This window comes from Lasioglossum baleicum, chromosome 6 (assembly GCF_051020765.1).
Source record: "Lasioglossum baleicum chromosome 6, iyLasBale1, whole genome shotgun sequence".
Lineage (NCBI taxonomy): Eukaryota > Metazoa > Arthropoda > Insecta > Hymenoptera > Halictidae > Lasioglossum > Lasioglossum baleicum.
In genome coordinates, this window is record NC_134934.1 from 7,551,157 (window position 1) to 7,569,622 (window position 18,466).

The window sequence follows — 18,466 nt, forward strand, 5'->3', positions numbered from 1 at the left end:
CTCTATTCCGAACGTCTACTAGACGTTTAACACATTATACCGCTTTATAATTTTGATCTCCATTGACAGCTGGAATCATAAAGTATATACGTACGCTAAAGAGCATTTTTAACAAATTATGGGATCCAAATTATTGGTTTAGGGCATTGAAATAAACACTGACAATTAAATTTAACTTTATTTTTCTTTATTAAATGCAAAAAGGAAGGCACGTCTTTACTCTACGAACGACGCACTTAGACTGACTGTCGTAGACGAAGAAATTTGCCGCGTGTTTATTTACATCATCGGTCGTTCTCATGGAAACAAAAAAAAAAAAAAGTAATTGTAAGTTCCACAGGTATGCGGATCCATCCCGCTTGTATTGAAATCATGGTATGAAACGAACGAGAGAAAGAAAAAGATAATTTTTGTATACATATATATATATAACTTTCATTTAACAAAAGAAAACCAACACAAATTAAGGTCACCTAAATTTTTTAAATGCCGCTATGCATTCTTTATTACATATTGTTGTAGTTAGCGTCAAAATGAATCCAATGACCTACTTTGCTACGGCTTTAAATCTTAACACATTACCGACCGGTGATTATTGCATAATTTTGAGAAATCTATGGTACATGACTAAACACTTTTTAATGGAACCTTCGATAGCGACAGCAATTTTCATTGTGAACTAACAAGTCACCCTCAATAACGTCATCTAATATAGTTTCATTTAAGATTGCAATGTAAAAGAAAATTTCAATGCTTTCTTTTGGTACAGCACAATTATTGAAAAACCTATTAATAGGCTTCCGGTAGGTAAAGTGTTAAAATAATGCTGACATAGTTTTGACCTGCTAGGTTGGCATTTGCCGTGCGATGCTGGTAGGTTTAGTGTTAATTTGAGGGATTTCTGTGATCGGTTCATCCAATTACAAAGATTATGATGTTTGCTCGAGACTCCCGTCGCTCCGTGCAATTATGCAGGTGCTAATTTGCCGAGAGTTCTGCGTCGTAATCTCCGAAGGAAGCTACCGCTTTGGCGTAAGCCGATTTGCGAAGCAAATTGAATTAGCTATGTAATTGCGCACGATATAAACCAACGACCACTAAAGACTGTTATTAATGAACAGAGTAAACGAGTAAATAGTAAAACGAAACCGTGGGTTGCCATTAATTTGGGAAGCTACGGTTCCTTTGAGAAGGACAAAATTACCAAGAGGAACGACCGAGGGTTAAACTTTGTACTCGAAATATCCCAGACTAGTTGAACCAATAAATAGCTAGAAACGTTGAAATAAACTGAAACAAGAGTGTTGGCACCAATCAGGGACAAGAAAGTGACGCGTAGAGGCCGCAGCTTTTCCAGAAGCGGGGGAAAATGTCGAAAATTAACGAGAGAAACAGCCGAGGGATAACTTCGGGCTCGAAATACGCGAGGCCAGCAGAATTTCTCTGTGAAACGAGAAGAGGAGGAGCGCGAGAACGAAAAGAACGATCCTCCGGACGAAGACCGGGCCTGGCAAAGTAGACGTGGCCCACAAATATATAAATATTCCGCGGATGCGATTCAGGATAGCACGGAGTGGTTCTGCGGGCTTCGAGTTATCAGCGAAGTGGAAGACATGGTGCGCGTGCTCGCGCGGCGTGTACACGCCGACTCCAGCGAACGGTGTGTTGCTCCGATGCTTCAGTGGCGAACAAGACTCCGGGCCAATCGCACGATTCCACGATTTCGTCGCGGTTCCACAGTGTTTTCCGTCGCGGATCACGCGTCTCCGACCGGCTACGCATTCTTCAGGTTCTCCGATCACCTCCGATTCGATTTCGAATTTTGTCAATTCACTCCTTTTTATTCGAACTCGACCATAATTACCGATAATTTCGTCTGTAGTCGGAGAAAATGTTTAGCGATAATAGAAACGGCGGTTGTCAGTTGGAAATATTTAGTACCTTTTTACTAACTTTTCATACGAAGTCTAACAACAAAGAATCAATAAGATAAAGATAGATATCGCGTGTCACTGACTGCGATATATGGGATTGTTTGTGGAAGATAGTGGGAAGATGACAGAATGGGATACTAAACAAAACTAGCGCAGAAACATAGATCATTGCAATCTTTATTCCAGCAGAGAAACTTCAACCTTCCTTTGACTTTTCTAAATGTCATTTGATAATAACCCAATGCAGATAATACTAGAAAAAATTCGAACTTCCTATGCCTATATACCTAAAATCCGGCAAATAGAAATATTCTTATTTTCAACGAATGAGATCAAAGAGAGTTTTCAGAGCAATAAAGCAAAACTGCTGCAGAAATGATCTAGAGTGAATTGAACAAAATAGTTTATTGAATAGTGCAAGGGATCTTTTGAAATCGAATCGAGAGTGAAGGGTTCCCTGTTGGTCCCCCAGTGTTTGTTGTTCCGTGAAAAGTTAAAAGAACTGCGAGCAAAGGAGAGGAAATGGCGACCGACACGTTGAGCGAGAGGCTGTCCAGCAAGCTCCACCTGCAAACGAAGACAGTGGGCGAGGAAAGGATAAAAAGGGCGAAGGAGAAGGACGAGGATGTCGCGATATTCAGCATGTTCCCCATGGAGGGTGACCCTAAGTTCCGCTGCTGCCTCGGTAGGGATTGTGTGTTGGGCGACCCGAAGAAAGCGGAACCAGGTGACCATCCTCTCGTCAAATATCTTTCTACCAATTAGGAGTCGCCAACGATCAAATTAATAAAGCTTCACCTTTGTGGACTGTTCAGGAGATTAGGACACTCTCGTGGTCAGACATTAGAGCCTTGCACCGCTCGAGATAATCAAGAGTTCTCACTGATATATCAATCTCCTTCGATGGAGATCTCGAATTCTGTCGATTTCAACCTCTGTCCAACTCTGAAAAACTTTTGGATTTTTAACGATAATATCCAAATGACGGATCTAATATTTTTAATTTACGATTATTCAAATTGTAAAGAACCATGAGGAATTGTTCAACAAATCTATTTCTTTTCTTTGGATACATATGGTATTGTTAAAAATTATAATGAGTCACTTTAAGGATGTTCCGGAGGTATATAAAAACGCAACGAAATTTTTGAAAATTTGACAAGGCATAATTCTTACTAAATTAATGCAATTACCAAAGTTTGGGTTCGATTCACTGCACCGTTTAAGAATTATAGCAACTTAAAGTTTGCACATTTTAACACGTCTTCTTATGGAGAATTCATAAAATTCCACTTCAAACTCTATTTAACCCTTGAAAAAAACGCAACTAGAAACTCCGGTTTTTTTTTTATATGTAGTAAAAATTATTTAATTAATTATGTTAAAAATTTATTAGGATTCACTAAACAGTTACAGAGCAAAGAAATTATAAACTGTTACAAAACGTCAAATTTATCGTGTCGTAGACCACTGAATATAGCTACAGAGGGTACAGTATTCGCAAAAGTTTACTGCAAAATATACTCATGAATGGCTTTCATTGCCATGTATTGATGGATTTCGAATTTCTTGTACTTTTGTCTCCCATTGTACCTCCAGAACATCCTTAAGTGCTCCGTAAAACTAGTGTTGTGACCGTATAATTGGAAGTCACGTGTGAAAAATTGTGATAAAATCGTGCAGAAGCACGATATTTCTCTGTCCAACGGAGGATCAATCGGTCTTTCGGATTTAATCAGGATGTTTCCGTTCAGTTATCCCAATCGCGAAGCTTGTAAAAAGGTAAAGAGGCTTGTCGGTAGGAGACGATTGCCTTGTCGCGTTCCGGGTCGCCAGAACGTTGCAAAACTTCTAGCGGGGGCGGCGCATGACGTCCCGTTCTCAAAGTTTCCCCTAAGGTCGACGTCGGCACGCCGATCGTGGGCCGACCGGCTGCCGATAAACTAGACGATCAAAGCCGCCGGGGAACAGAGAAACTCGGAAAAAGAGAGAGAAAGAGAGAGAAAGGCTCATGGAGAAGGAAGGAAACCGAATGGGACCGCGACCTTATCTGGAAACACGAGCACGGCCACGCGCTCTTGTCCTCGCTGCACCTGGCTAACGAACTGGCTAATTATCCGAGGTTGTCTGCCATTAATATTGGAGGATCCTGGAGTGCTAGCACCATAGTTCTCCTGAGCAACGTCCTTTTGGAATAGAAAGAGTCTCGAGTAACGATACATCCTTGGTTCATCAGTTGAGGATTCGCTTTCTACATTGTATGTCAATTAGTTTTGGAGATAGGGGGTCCTAGCGGTTTCAATTTTGAGGATTACGGTCTTAGAGTCTAGAAGTTCTATTCAATTAATTTTGGGATGATAGTCCTAGTCCTAACCCAGATCTTAGCAGTGTTAATATTGGGCATGATAGAACAGAGAGACAGAGATACAGGTCTAGACTCTAGAGGTGTATTCAATTAACTTTGTGGATGATGATTCTAAACTCCAGTAGTTAAAATTCGGAAATGATGATCCTAGTCTCTATAAGTCTTATTCAATTAATTTTGGGGATGATGGTCCCAGACTCCATGCCTGTGAATCAATTCATTTTGAAGATGATGGCCCTAGACCCTAGAAGTTCGAACCAATTAATTTGTGAGATGATGGCCTTAGTTTCTAGAAGATTGAATCAATCAACTTTGTGGATAGTAATCCTAGACCATAAAAGTTTGGATCAATTAATATTGGAGATGATGGTCCTAGGCCCTAGAAGTTGGAATCAATTAATTTGGGAGATGACGGTCTTAGTTCCTAGAAGATTGAATCAATTAACTTTGTGGATAGTAATTCTAGACCATACAAGTATGAATCAATTAATTTTGGAGATGATGGTCCTAGGCCCTAGAAGTTGGAACCAATTAACATTGGAGGTGAGACCTGTTTGGAGAGTCTAGGACTGTCCTAGCCTGTTCTAGGACTTAGAATGTCGCAAGATTGTAACAAAAAAAAAGGATTGACATCCCCAAGGACCAAGTAAGATATCAGTATGCTCCACCACGCGCCAGGATTCGAATCTCTGACGAAGATTCCGGAATTGGCTCGCAACGAGAAAGAGATAGCGATCTAGGGGACACGGAAGACAACCGATCTAACCAGTTTTACGATAATCCAGCCAGTCCAGTGGTTTATGATTAATGAAGTCGCGAGGCTGATCGGCGGTACATCGCTTTATTCAAGCGACGCTCGCTTCCGGTTGCTTCGCGATGCATGCAACAGGCGACCAGCGCAGTAGTTACCTCGAAATCTATCGTCGCGGAAGCTCGATGATTTCGACTGTTTGCCGACGATTGCCAATTTAAATACACCTCGACCGTCCGACCGAGTAGGACAACATCGCGGGTCCGCAATATTTGTCGTCGGTTGCGAAACAGCCTGGAATTCGCTGCGGTGCGACTCGATAATGATGTCACGCGCGCGTCCATGCAAATAAATATGCTGCCCGGAGAAATTCTGCGCGATCTCAAAATCGCTTCGAGTCGTAAAATATGCTTACCTTTGCAACGTGATGATGTGAATTTACTAGAGAGAAATGACTAGAGTGAATTTACAGAAGAACATTTACGGTTATCGTCCATTGGAAGTCTGACTCGAGATTATAAGTCAAATTGAATATGCATCCGAAGCATTTAGAATTTTTATATATTTTTTAAAAGCATTTAGAAACACCCACTGTGATATTAATAAACAGTGGATCGTTATGCATTTATAGTATATTGAAAGCACAAAAGAACATTAACATCTTCTACTCCATTTTCTAGTTGATAGGTTGAATTTGTTCCTCATCCTAGATTTTATAAAGTAAGCCTTTCAACAATCCACAATTTCTATAGTTGTTTCAATCGATCGCGGATTGCAGAAGAGTATTGGTAAATGGGAACGTAGTTTTTTTTGTATTGAAATTTGGGTGAGCGTATTAATACTCGGTGATGTCATCAAAGCTGCGGTCCATCGACACCGATCGGTTCGGTTACTTATCGAGCGACGAAATCTGCACCGGGAGCGCCGGTTAATGCGTTGCAAATCGAGTTTAAAATCGATCCTCATTGCCCCAGACGAAAGGGAAAGGGAACGTCAACCGGTCGCGCGACAGAAAACGAAAAATCAACTCGAGGCGCACAATGAGCGCAATACTGCGACGACAGAGAACGATTTACGTAACAATCGAACGGGTGCGATGCGTGACAAAAGCTATTAGGATCATCTATATTCCCCATTGCGCAATTACTGATAACCCTAAGTCGGTTCCGGAGCGGAATACACAACTTCCATAATGCAAAATCACCTTTGTTAACACATTGATTGAATGCAAATTTTATTTTATGCGATTCTCGCAGCTTTGACTATTCCAATCGTAGAATCGATCAACGTTATTAATAATTTAGTGTTATCTATTAATTTATTGATAAAAACAGCGTTATGCAATGTTCGATTTTTGTAGGCGAATTTGACGAAAGTGGAATAAACTACAATATTATTTCCAGTGGTTTGCAGCCTTCGCAGATCTGAAATTAATAAAAAATTCTACTAAATTCTGTCGAATTTTATATCTCTACCCTTTTTTATAAATGCATACAGATTATTAATATCTAGACTGTGGATCTTTATGCAAAATCAAAATTTTCTACCCGAATTGCAACAAACTGGAATGAAATGAAATATTATTTTGTGTTTTAATACATTTGATAGGCTGAAAATCATACAACGGCGTTTTTCAATTCTTCCAATGATTTCACTGTTTTAAATTATACCTAGTAATTTTTATTAATATAACAATTGTTAGTTACTCAGCTTACACTGTAATCTAATTTTGTGCATTCATAAGTTGATAGTGATATCAATCTCATGATATAATCATTTCTAATTCTTCTAATCATTTTTTCCCGATAAAAGTCCAATTCGAAAAACACCAAATCAGTGTAATCTCTAAATGAACTTATACCAACGTGAGGAAGCTTTGCTATATTTTAACTAATTTATGTCCCGTTCGGCATTCCTCCGGACTTCCTCTCGCTCCACTATTTTTACGAGCATTCCTTAAACAAACGAAAAGCGCAGATTATCCAACGCTCGTTTCGCAGCTCGTGAAATTGTATTCGCATCACCCACGTCTGGGAATACCACGATCCGCGAGATCGGCGCCGGCCCGGTGATCCGAGGGCTATAAAGATCGAAACGATCGACGATTCCGCACGCCGTCGATCGGAGCTTTGACCCTCTCTCGATCGTTCCACGTTCTCGGAATGGCGATCGTTCTGCGAATCCGCGAATCGTTGTACTCTTGTCGAGCGGTTCGAAAGCTTCGCGGAAAAATGGATGTCTGCGCTCGCGACAGGAAATGCGTGCGGAATCGCAGACCGGATGGAAGCTAGTGAATCTTGGCAGACAAATCATTAATAATATAATTACATGTGTGCTGTAGATTATATAGAAAATGATCAGGATTGCAAATATCGAGTTAAAGAGTCGCAAGAAGATTTTGGTGAACATGCTGGATTTTTTAGTTTTCGCGCAGCTGGAGCTGCATCTAATAAATTACTTTGAATTATTGAAAATTCAACGCTATTAATTCATGCTGATGATTTAAGGATGTTCTGGTGGTATATAAAAACGCAACAATATTGTTGAAAATTTGACAAGATATAATTCTTACTAAATTAATGCAATTACCAAAGTTTGGGTTCGATTCACTGCACCGTTTAAGAATTATAGCAACTTGAAGTTTGCACATTTTAACACGTCTTCTTATGGAGAATTCATAAAATTCCACTTCAAACCCTATTTAACCCTTGAAAAAACGCAACTAGAAACTCCAGTTTTTTTTATATATGTAGTAGAAATTATTTAATTAATTATGTTCAAAATTTATTAGGATTCACTGAACAGTTACAGAGCAAAGAAATTATAAACTGTTACAAAACGTCAAATTTATCGTCTTGTCTCTCACTAGCATGGAAACGCGACAAGCGTAGACCACTGAATATGTATAGCTACAGAGGGTACAGCATTCGCAAAAATTTAATGCAGAATATACTCATGAATGGCTTTCACTGCCAATATATTGATGGATTTCGAATTTCTTGTACTTTTGTCTCCCATTGTACCTCCAGAACATTCTTGATAGTCTTTTAATAATTGAAGATCTAATCCCACCACAGCAGTATCCACAACGGTTGCGCTTAATCAGAGCAATATATATATTAATATGAGACTAAATGTAAGATCTATTCCAGCAATTTATTTTTATCACCTTCTTGCACCTCATAGACCCTAAACAAATTGGATTTGCGTAATGGATTGTAATTAAAATTGAGTTTTCTAAGTTTGATAAAGAAATCACGGCTGCTGTGGCAGAGTGTTGATGAATTTCTTAACACAATAGCAATATAGCAAGTAATTATTTATTACATATGTACTATAGATTACAGAGAAAATTATCAGGATTGCAAATATCGAGTTAAGAGTCCGATTATTTCCGTGAGATCTAGAGTCGGAAGAAGAATTTTAGCGAACATGGTGGATTTTTTGGTTCTCGCGTGGCTAGAGCTGCATTTTAAGCCAATGCGCGGCCTGGCGCGTTAAGGCGACGCATAATACGAGATTACCACATCGCCGGCCTTGGACCATCCGACTTTATACTTATACGGAGCTATTGCTCGGACGTTCTGACGTCACTGGCCTCTCCTCCTGACTCACGGTGGACCACGAGGAATCGAGCACGAAAACCAAAGCGATCGCTCCTTTCCTCGAGGGCCACTGGAATCTAGGCTATCCCGTCTCCGACCCGCGAGACCGATCGCGAAACCACCTACCACCTCGCTCGGATCGCTTAACCTCTCTATTTATTTGTTTAAACGAGCTCGGTCCACGTGCGGCTCGTCTTATGCAAGCCAATCAACGAAAGAAACTTGAACTGGCAACCGGAGACGGTCTTACTGTCACCGGTCGCCACTATTCTGCCTGTACACTACCGATTTTTTACGCGCGTACTGATCGAGGAGCTTCGAATTGTTAGGATTTACCGGAAAAATTATTTCGTTGTTGTGGAAAGTCCGTAAACATAATTAACCTTTAGCATGGTGACTCTGAGGCGCCACTAAAAATTTGCTATATGTACCATTATTTAACCCTTAGCACTCGAGCGGCGACTCTGAGGCGCCATTAAAAATTGCTGCACCATTATTCAAAATATTGCTTGCATTACTAAATATGTTAGTATCTAATCAATTACTAAACACTCAAGTAGTATGTGAGGTATTATATCAATTGCATGTTCATACAAAGAAAAGAATTAATACAGAATGGAATTAGTCTAGGTCGAAAGAAATGTTTAATTTTCCAGTTAAAATAGGTCCGAGTGCAAAGGGTTAAAATATTGTTTACATTGTATGTTGGCATCTAATCAATAGACTGCGGATCTTTATGCGAAATAAAAATGTTTTGCATTGATTGTGGGAAGCAGGAATAATACAAAAATTGATTTCATTCTTTGACGACGTTGTTACATTAAAAGCAACATTCTTGAATTGTTTAAAGCTTTTACTGTTTTATATTTCGCCCAACCATTTCTTCATAAATGCATCAAGATCCGCAGTCTACTAATCAATTAATAAACAGTTAAGTACTGTACGAGGTATTACCTCAATTTCATATCAAAAAATCGTAGAGAATGGAAATATTTTAGGTCGGAAGAAATGTTTAATTTTAGAATTAAAATAGCTCCGAGTGCAAAGGGTTAGCACTTTTATTTTTCTATATTTATAAATGAATGTTTGTGGTAAATGTAAGACAACGGAAAAAATACTCTCGGTATCATGAATCTTCACTGTTAAATTTTTGATCTTCTTGAATAGACTACACACTTTGATTTCGTGAGAATTTGAGCCTGTTCATCTGGCCACTCAAGTTAACGCCTTTAATTCATGCTGATGATTTAATAGTCTTTTAAGAATCGAAATTGTGGACTTCTCAACACGCTAACTGTCCCACCAGTGCAGTGTCCGCAAATCAGAGCAATATATTTCTTAGTATGTGAATAAATGCAAGATTTATTCCAGCAATTATTTTTGTCACTTTCTAGCACACCTCGTAGATCCTAAACAAGTTCGATTTGCTTAATTGATCTTCCAGTTTGATGAATAGACAGCGGATGTTTATGCAAAACGAAGATTTTCTACCTGAATTGAAAGAAACCGGAGTGGAACAGACATTCATTTTCTTTCTTAATATGTTCAATAGGTTGAAAATAATATCGTACTATTTTGGAATTCGTCTAATGTTTTCAATGTTTTAAATTGCACCTACTCATTTTTGTCATAAATGCATAAAATCTGCTGCCTATTGATGAATTTGATGAATTTTTATGATTTTTAACATAACAGCAATAGCAATTTCATTCGTTCTTCCTGTCGCAGACGATTCTTTTCCGCTTTCAATGTCCCCTTAATCAGCGCCATTGTAACCGAACGTTTGCCGAGCAATTAAGAAATATAGTTCGACGTTTGCGTATCAGTTTCCGGCGATGGAACATCGATTGGCTTTATCGACTGTCAAATAATCGGCACGTCCGAACTTTATCTTTATCCTTGAATCGATACGTCAAGACTTCGCGAAAATTCAAGGAATTTCGCGAATCGCGATACAGTAATGAATCAGTACGTACTGGAACTGAACAATACAGACACTGTCAACTTCATTGCACTTGCTAACGTAGTCGACGTTATCTGTTACGAGAACGTACAGGTAGATCGTAATTCGATGAGTGGAGGAGTCGTCTTTCTTAACGGGTTAAATATCGAGATGGTAGGCGTCGGAAGAAGGTGTTTGTGGCCGTGAGTCATGGACCATCTTCGTTCCGGCTGTTTAGGCCCTGTTAGATCACCTTTCGGAATAGCGGCTCTTTATTAATCCAACTTGCCCTTGGTACAAGCGAGAGAAAGAAAGCTGGAGGAGCTAATGAGCGAGAGAAATGATCAAACGCCCACGATGTATAATTCTTGGGGTTTCCAACGTCGCCCGAAATGGTCACTGATGTTCAGAAACAGTATTTAGACTAACAAATCTGGAGATCTCTTCGACACTTTAGTGTCCGGTAACAAAGTTACTGATCATCCAATGATGAAACACCCACGAACGACCATTCTGCTAGTTTTTCAAAAACGTCACCTAAAATGGTCACCAGTTCTTTTCGTTCAGAAAGAATATTTAGACTGAGAAGATTTGCGTTCTTTTTGGTACTTCATTGTCAGGTAACGAGGTTACTGATCGATGATCCAATGATCGCAGGCCCACGAAGGACAACTCCACTGGTTTTTCAAAAATTTCACCAGGTCTTTTCGTTCAGAAAGAATATTTAGACTAAGAAGATTTGCAATCTTTTTGCTACGAAATTACTGATCATCGATCCAATAATCGAACACCCTCCTCTGTTGATTCATTATAAGACGTCACCAGAACCAGTCCCCAATCCACTCGGTCCGAGAAGAATGATTATGTTAATAAGTCTTGAGGTTTCTTCGGTACTTCGTTCTCAAGTAACGAAGTCAACCTTCGTCCTGAAGTAAGTCGGGGGTGGGAGGGGGGGGACAAATAATGGAACGACTACGTTACTTCGTGACCATAAACGCGGCTTCCATATCCTACTACGATTAATCACCGCCTCGATATGGAAACGGTACCGCGGAGATGATCGAAAACCAGAGGTCGCGTGGGAGTAAACGCTCCTTCGCGATCTCGGAGCAATTACTGGCGGGCCAATAGCGGACTTGTTGGATAACTCCATCGATCCCTTGATCGTGATCCGTCTTGAAGACCAGACAGCAATCGTGCTTTGCTTGCGTCAATCGTTTCAATCTTCGAAGCTTACCATCATCATTGTAAATCATCACTTTAAAATTCCAGCTAGGTTCTTGTAGCTGATCTAGCAACGTGATCTCCAACATTCTACTCCAACATTTCATCTTGCTTGACTCTCTTCGTAATGAAGAGGTGATGGGTCCTCGATAGAACAGTTCACACTTCCGAGAAAGACACTCTTACCATTATCATTAAACTTTAAAAGTCCAGCTAGCTTCCTGTAGCTGATCTAGCAACATGGTCTCCATCAAATCTACTGTAACATTTCATCTTGCTTGACTCTCCTCGTAATGAAGGTGATGGGTCCTCGATAGATCAGTTCACACTTCCCAGAAAGACACTCATCTAACAACATGGTCTCCATCACATTACTCTAACATTTGAGCCTATCTCTCTTAAAAGATAAAGGTGATGGGTCATTGATAGATCAGTTGACACTCCCAGGTGGACACTCTTGCCGTCATCACTGTATTATTCCACCATCTTGTCTTTCTCTGTAACAATCGTGATCAATGCTCGATAAATCAGTTCAAATTCTCAGGCGAACACTCCGAGCCGCATGTAGGTTATTAGCAACTAGAAAGTCTCGCAGACAAAACTTGAAAACCGCATTGCAGACGACCCGTATCTTCGGTGTGGATCTTCCGGTCTCGTGGGACTTTTTACACCTGCCTCGTTGGAAAGTTTCTAGGCCACCGGGAGAGTTGCATTCGGCGACTTCTTCGGAAACCAGGCGGAAGCGATCGATCGATTGTGTTCCTCGCGAGAATATCTAGCTAGAAACGCGCGAGATTGCTCGCGAGCTTGGAAGATTGCTTTTCCTCGGAAACGACGCCGGGAAATTCATCCCCTGGGAATTGTCGGCGCGAGGCGGATGTGTGCGAGCATGCACGCAAGCGAAGCTCGCCTCGTCAGGCGCCTCACGCGATCGTCTAGACTCCGGACGCAGAAATGCAAGCTCGCAAACCTGCCCTGTTGTCTAGACTCCGGTAAAATATTCCGCCCATTCTTGCCGAGGCTGTTATTTCCTGCAGTTGATATGCAATTGCAGGCTGCGACAGCTCGGACAACTTCGATAGCTGTAATAAGGGGTTAACATCCCCTATGAAAATGCTTTGGGACATTGGGGTCTGGCGAAGGCTTTTAGGAATGAAGTAGGGTTGCACACACCCCCTGACTGTGATTAGAACACCGTGGAATGGGATGATGAAGACTACCCTCGTTTGCTCATAATTTTTCTATAATATTGTACGGGTTCTTTTGGTGACAGTTGTCCAACTTTTCTGAGAAATACTTAGACTTAGGGTAACAGGATGTTATTATTAGACTGCGGATTTTATGCATTTATGACAAAAAGGAGTAGGTGTAACATCTTAGAGGATCTGGCTAGCCATGATCCTTTAATATTCTTCAAACAGGTGTTCGACAAAGATTTTAACGGGGTTTCCGTGGTTGCAGGTACGAAGAAGATGGAGTACAAGACCAGACAGTGGCACGAGAAGTGTTTCTGCTGCGTGGTCTGCAAGAACCCGATCGGAACGAAGAGCTTCATCCCGCGGGAGCAGGAGATCTACTGCGCCGGTTGCTACGAGGACAAGTTCGCCACGCGGTGTGTCAAGTGTAACAAGGTATTGTCTTTGCCGTTTGTCTCGTTCTTAAGGTATCGTCCAAAATCCGAATGATATATTTACATTCTTCTGTAATTGCAGATCATCACTAGCGGCGGCGTGACGTACAAGAACGAGCCGTGGCACAGAGACTGCTTCACCTGCAGCAACTGCAACAATTCCCTGGCTGGCCAGCGATTTACTTCCCGCGATGACAAGCCGTACTGCGCTGACTGCTTCGGCGAGCTGTTCGCCAAGAAATGCACCGCCTGCTCCAAACCGATCACCGGTAACCGATCCCTATAAACAACCAATGAATTCAATAATCAAATCGTAAATCAATCAACGAAGAACAAATCCTCTTTTAAACATTAAAGAAAATCCTGTTAGCGGAATCCTCATACTCAAAATTTGGGTACTTCACTCATTTCCATCTTATAACTTTGAAATCAATGAGAAGAGAAAATTGTTGGAGATACTTGGTCCTTGAGAATTCCTTGTCCACAAACGTACAGAGATCTGTCCGCAAGCAGTGTTACTGACAAAATGGTTTTTTTCGTAGGCATCGGCGGCACCCGCTTCATCTCTTTCGAGGACAGGCATTGGCATAACGACTGCTTCATCTGCGCGGGCTGCAAGACCTCGCTGGTCGGCCGCGGTTTCATCACCGACAACGAGGACATCATCTGCCCGGAGTGCGCCAAGATGAAGCTGATGTAAGCGTGCCAGAGTTTCTTGGCGTCGGTCGATGGGAACGAAGAACGAACGAGCAGACGACGAAGAAGAAAACGTAGAAGCACGGACCGATCAAGATCTCACCGGTCCGGCTTTGCTGCGCGACCGAATCAAACCACCCTCATCCCGCGATCATCCCCTGGAACGAGAACAACGCTTCGTTTCCACGAAACGAGATCGAGAGAGAAGCCACGGTCGAGTTCAACCGGCGGGAAGCTTCGTTCAAAATCGTTCGCCTTTCTCGAAACCAGGGAGAACCACGATCAAAATTACCGTGTTCCTTTCCTCCCCCACCCTTGGCCATCCTCTTTCGAACAAAATATATATACGACCCTGAAACAACCATAGCTCGAGAACGCGGTACTTTTCGTGGAAACCTCTGAACCCTCTAGGACCATCTCCTCGTGATGATTCTTTCGCGGGGACGTTTCCTAATCTTGTAGTTCTAGAGAGACCGTAGTCGTTCGAGGCCTCGACTCCTCCGTGACCGTCGGTGACGGTCGCCTGCGAGGAGGATCGAGGTCGGTACCTCGATAAGAACCGAGAATCAAACCGCCTTAAATTGTAAATGAATCACTGTCGCCGAGTTGTTACGCTGTGTTGAATTAGAAGAGAACGAAGCCTACCGTACCGTGCCGTCGTGATTGTTATTATTATTAACGTTATTGTTTTATTATTATTTCCTTTTCGTTTCGTTTCTTTTTTCTTCCGCTTTGTACAACGAGTAGAGAGAAGTGTGAGAAAGTCAAGAGAGAGAGAGAGAGAGGGAGAGGGAGAGAGTGATGCGCCAGCGAGGAACGATCGCGCGACCAACGCGAGGAAAAACGAAGATGAGTCCTATATATTCTTATGGAAAACTAAATTTGATATACGTATAACGAATAATGTTATTTTTATTTAACTTAAACAAAAAAAAAACTCACACACACGCGCGCGCGCGCGCATACATACGCGGATAGAATACACATGTGTACGCTGTTTACACGGGAGCGCGCGTCGTACGCGTCCTCCGCCGCCACATTTTGTCACTCTGTGTTGCGGGCGATCATGTAGCGCGTGCGACGCGTGTCGAGATCGTGCAACCTTTAATAAACAATTAACTGGAAGTGTGGGCTCGTGTGGACAGTTCTTAGCGATGATTCCATCCCGTTTTCGTACCTCCGAGCGTTTTCCGGAAGCCACGAGATCGGCCGAGATCTCTCAGCCATTTTGGGATCTACGGTTTGGTGCTTGTTGAGCCGAGATCTTGCCTCTTGTGATACCGAGATCGAGAACTTTGAGAATCGGGAGCTGTTCGAGGAACCGATTTCTCCTGGAAATTCTTCGAGGACCAGGATGATCGGGAAGCAACGCGTTCTCCATGTTCTTCGTGAGAAGCAATCGCAACTCCGCACACGATCCCGAAAATTATTATTCGAAAGTGATGGAGGAGATCAGATAGAAAGGGAGCCTCCTACGCACCCGCGCACGCATACTGGACGTGTGTGCGTACACGCACACGCGGAATACACTCTATTTGTGGCCTTATCCGCACGAGTACATAGGAATAACAAGTGTCTTCGCGACGCAACGATTGTTGCATGGTACTCGTTATATGTAGAGATTTATTGCGTTAACCCGCCCGCGATACACAACAAAAGAGCGCGCGCGAGATAACAAGCGAACGATACTTCTACAAGCGAAGTGTATCGAGAGAGAGAGAGAGAGAGAGAGAGAGAGAGAGAGAGAGAGAGAGAGAGAGAGAGAGAGAGAGAGAGAGAGAAAGTGAGATGTTGACAGAAAGGGGAGGCGAAAGAGAGAGAGAGAGAATTAATATAGATTAAAAGATGAATCGTTCGACGCGAACAATAAAGAACCGTGATCACCGATGACCAATAAATTAAACACGTGCTATATTATTGTATGTTCTTACCGATCACTCACATACTAATCGCCTTAATTAGTAAAGGATAAAGAGCAGAGATTATTCTATATTCAGCGTATCGTATACACTGTTATTCTGTAAAATTGATAAATAAATAAATGTAATTATTTACACTGTCTGCCTAGTTCTGTGTGCCCCCCGAGAATGATCAACTAAAACATTGTTTAGGGATGAGGTACGCTGTCTAAAATCGTCAGTTCCCGGAGGCACGAATGCCTCGAAACACGACGGACTCTCCGGGAGCTTTAAGGTGTCCTGGTGGTTCGTCTCCTGGATGGGACTGTTTTCAGGTTCACGGTGGACCTTCTGAAAGCCCTACTCCAGGAGATTCGAAATCCCGCAGGTGACATTGCCTGTCCTTGTCTCACGCTATCGCTTTCCTTGCCACAAAACCGCCACCGCAGATGTCGCTGTGGCAGTGTCAGAATCGGCGCGGAAATATTTTATATAAAGCATATAAAGTGAATGTTTTCAGATTCATGTCACTATGATTCTAATATATTCTCGATCTCTGTCGTTTGCATTTCGAATAGTCGCATATTATCCAGTTAGACTGACTTGTTTTTTAGAAATGCGCACCATAATCCAGAATAGAGGAATATAACTTTTTAGTTCTCACACACACACGCGCGCGCACACATACACACAATTAATTGTAAAACTTGTTGGAAAAAGTATAAACTGGAGGATGTAGATTTCGAATTCTTTTACTATGTAATTCTCATACAAATTCTGTCTTAAATAAATGTCGTACAAATCACATATTTCATGCTTTCTCAAAAAAAAAAGGAAAAACAATCAATTGAAATGATTATACAAAGCATATAATCAACAAATTGATAACAATGACTGTATGTAACAGTCTTAAAGCTCAGCTTCTATTTGCACGGTTGCCCCATCCTCTCCTGTAAGTATCTTTGTACTCATCCATGGCCCGCATCTCCATCAATGTTTGTTCATCCTCGGCATCGAGCAGTTCTTCTTTTTTGATCTCCTCTTGTTCAGTATCGTTTCCGCTTGTGCCTGCCATGTCTTGTAGACACTTAGTGCTAGCCTGCGTCGGATCCGGCCAGCTTCAAGATAGAAACATTGATACAATTAGAGTTTGTTGACAACAGAAACAGTTTCAGAATTTTATACTTACTCTCCGTCCTTTACCCGCTGATCGTAAAATTCTTGGACCGTGAGCACAGGCAAACTAGGATAACCAGCTCCATACACTTGTTTCTGTATTTGATCTCGTGTAATAATGATCGGCTGTAATTTGGCTGCAGGTGGTTTGGGCCTTCGCGGAGCATGAGAGCCCATGGTTTCGTTCTTTCCTGTACTTTTCATATGCTCAAGAATTGGTTTCTCAGCTGCTAGCATGCTCACCTCCTCTATCGCAGTGTTTGCATAGAATTTGACGAGCGTCGTAAAATACTCTCGCTTCATCTCGTCATCAATGTTTGGGTTATTCAGATTATCCTTCAGGGTTTGAAGTTGCGATTCTAATTCCTTTTGTTCCTTGTATCTCTGCAGTTTAGTGTTTCTACGGGATACCTAAAAGCCATCCCGAATAAGCAATAATTTCGAGACCGAGATTAGGATGTTGATAAATACCATTTCAGTGATTGCTTCCACGTTCGAGCGACTCCTCACAGAATCCTCCTTCTCCTGATTCTCCGGCAAACTGACGTTCGTCAAACCGTATGCCTTCACGCGCTTCAAGAAGTCAACGAAATAAATCTCGGCGACGTTTACGATATGCATCCGATCATCCAAGTTACACAGTTTCGTAGCAAGTGTACCGAGGAGGGCAGGAAGCAACAAATACTTGATATTTTCCGTGGCCACTTCTTCGAAGCTCTCGTTCTCGCTGAACATATCCACTACGGAGACCAACCTTGTCGCATCTTCCAGCATGTGCATCGCGCGTTTAATATCGGACTAGTACAAAAAAGGGAAAAATATAATGAATGGAAAACTGATAAAGCTTTCACGTTTAATACCTGAACTTTCGTACTGTTCGTAGGTAAATCCGTTTTGTTAATTTCGTTAAACAGATCGAACGCTTTATCGAACATTTCCGACAGCGTCGCGGCATCATTCTGCATAATCTCTTCTGACATGATTGTCGATTTGACAGTTCACGTTCACCGTTCACAGATTGCTCCCACCGGACAAAACAAACGTTTGCATGGGAGGTTATGGTCAGCGAAAGTTTGACGCGAAGTTGCCGATACAAACAGCTTTCGATAGCAAGACTGCGATACTATCGATAGTTCCAGAGGCGGTACTTTCGAACCGAAGAAACAAATTTGCGAACGAAACTTGAAAAGTTGATTGGGTAGTATGAAGCGAATTTTGTGTGTCAGGTTGCAAATAAATCAAATA

At 41.7% G+C, this 18,466-nt stretch overlaps 2 protein-coding genes across 14 annotated transcripts in view; one reads left to right on the forward strand and one right to left on the reverse strand.

Annotated features, from left to right (window-relative positions):
• Positions 1 to 15,272, forward strand: part of Lmpt (four and a half LIM domains protein limpet) — a 155,216-nt gene extending 139,944 nt beyond the window's left edge. For 10 of the 12 annotated variants that reach the window (XM_076425216.1, XM_076425215.1, XM_076425209.1 and 7 more), the window contains 3 exons: positions 13,283 to 13,452; positions 13,534 to 13,720; positions 13,994 to 15,272. In XM_076425216.1, the coding sequence (XP_076281331.1) occupies positions 13,283 to 13,452; positions 13,534 to 13,720; positions 13,994 to 14,151 (515 nt within the window). In that variant the 3' untranslated portion in view covers positions 14,152 to 15,272. Of the gene's footprint in view, positions 1 to 1,635; positions 2,662 to 13,282; positions 13,453 to 13,533; positions 13,721 to 13,993 lie in introns of those variants that run through there. The other 2 variants (XM_076425220.1, XM_076425221.1) reach the window with 2 other exon arrangements.
• Positions 15,273 to 15,859: 587 nt separating this feature from the next.
• On the reverse strand, positions 15,860 to 18,316 carry Tap42 (immunoglobulin binding protein Tap42). Of its 2 annotated transcripts, none has more exons than XM_076425273.1 (4): positions 18,082 to 18,316; positions 17,693 to 18,019; positions 17,235 to 17,632; positions 15,860 to 17,163 (listed from the first exon to the last, which is right to left on the reverse strand). In XM_076425273.1, the coding sequence occupies exons 1-4, from the start codon at positions 18,199 to 18,201 to the stop codon at positions 16,962 to 16,964; spliced, it is 1,047 nt and encodes a 348-aa protein (XP_076281388.1). In that variant the 5' UTR covers positions 18,202 to 18,316; the 3' UTR covers positions 15,860 to 16,961. The 2 variants fall into 2 exon arrangements, with proteins under 2 accessions (XP_076281388.1, XP_076281389.1); XM_076425274.1 differs by having other exon boundaries at positions 18,096 to 18,314.
• Positions 18,317 to 18,466: the final 150 nt, after the last annotated feature.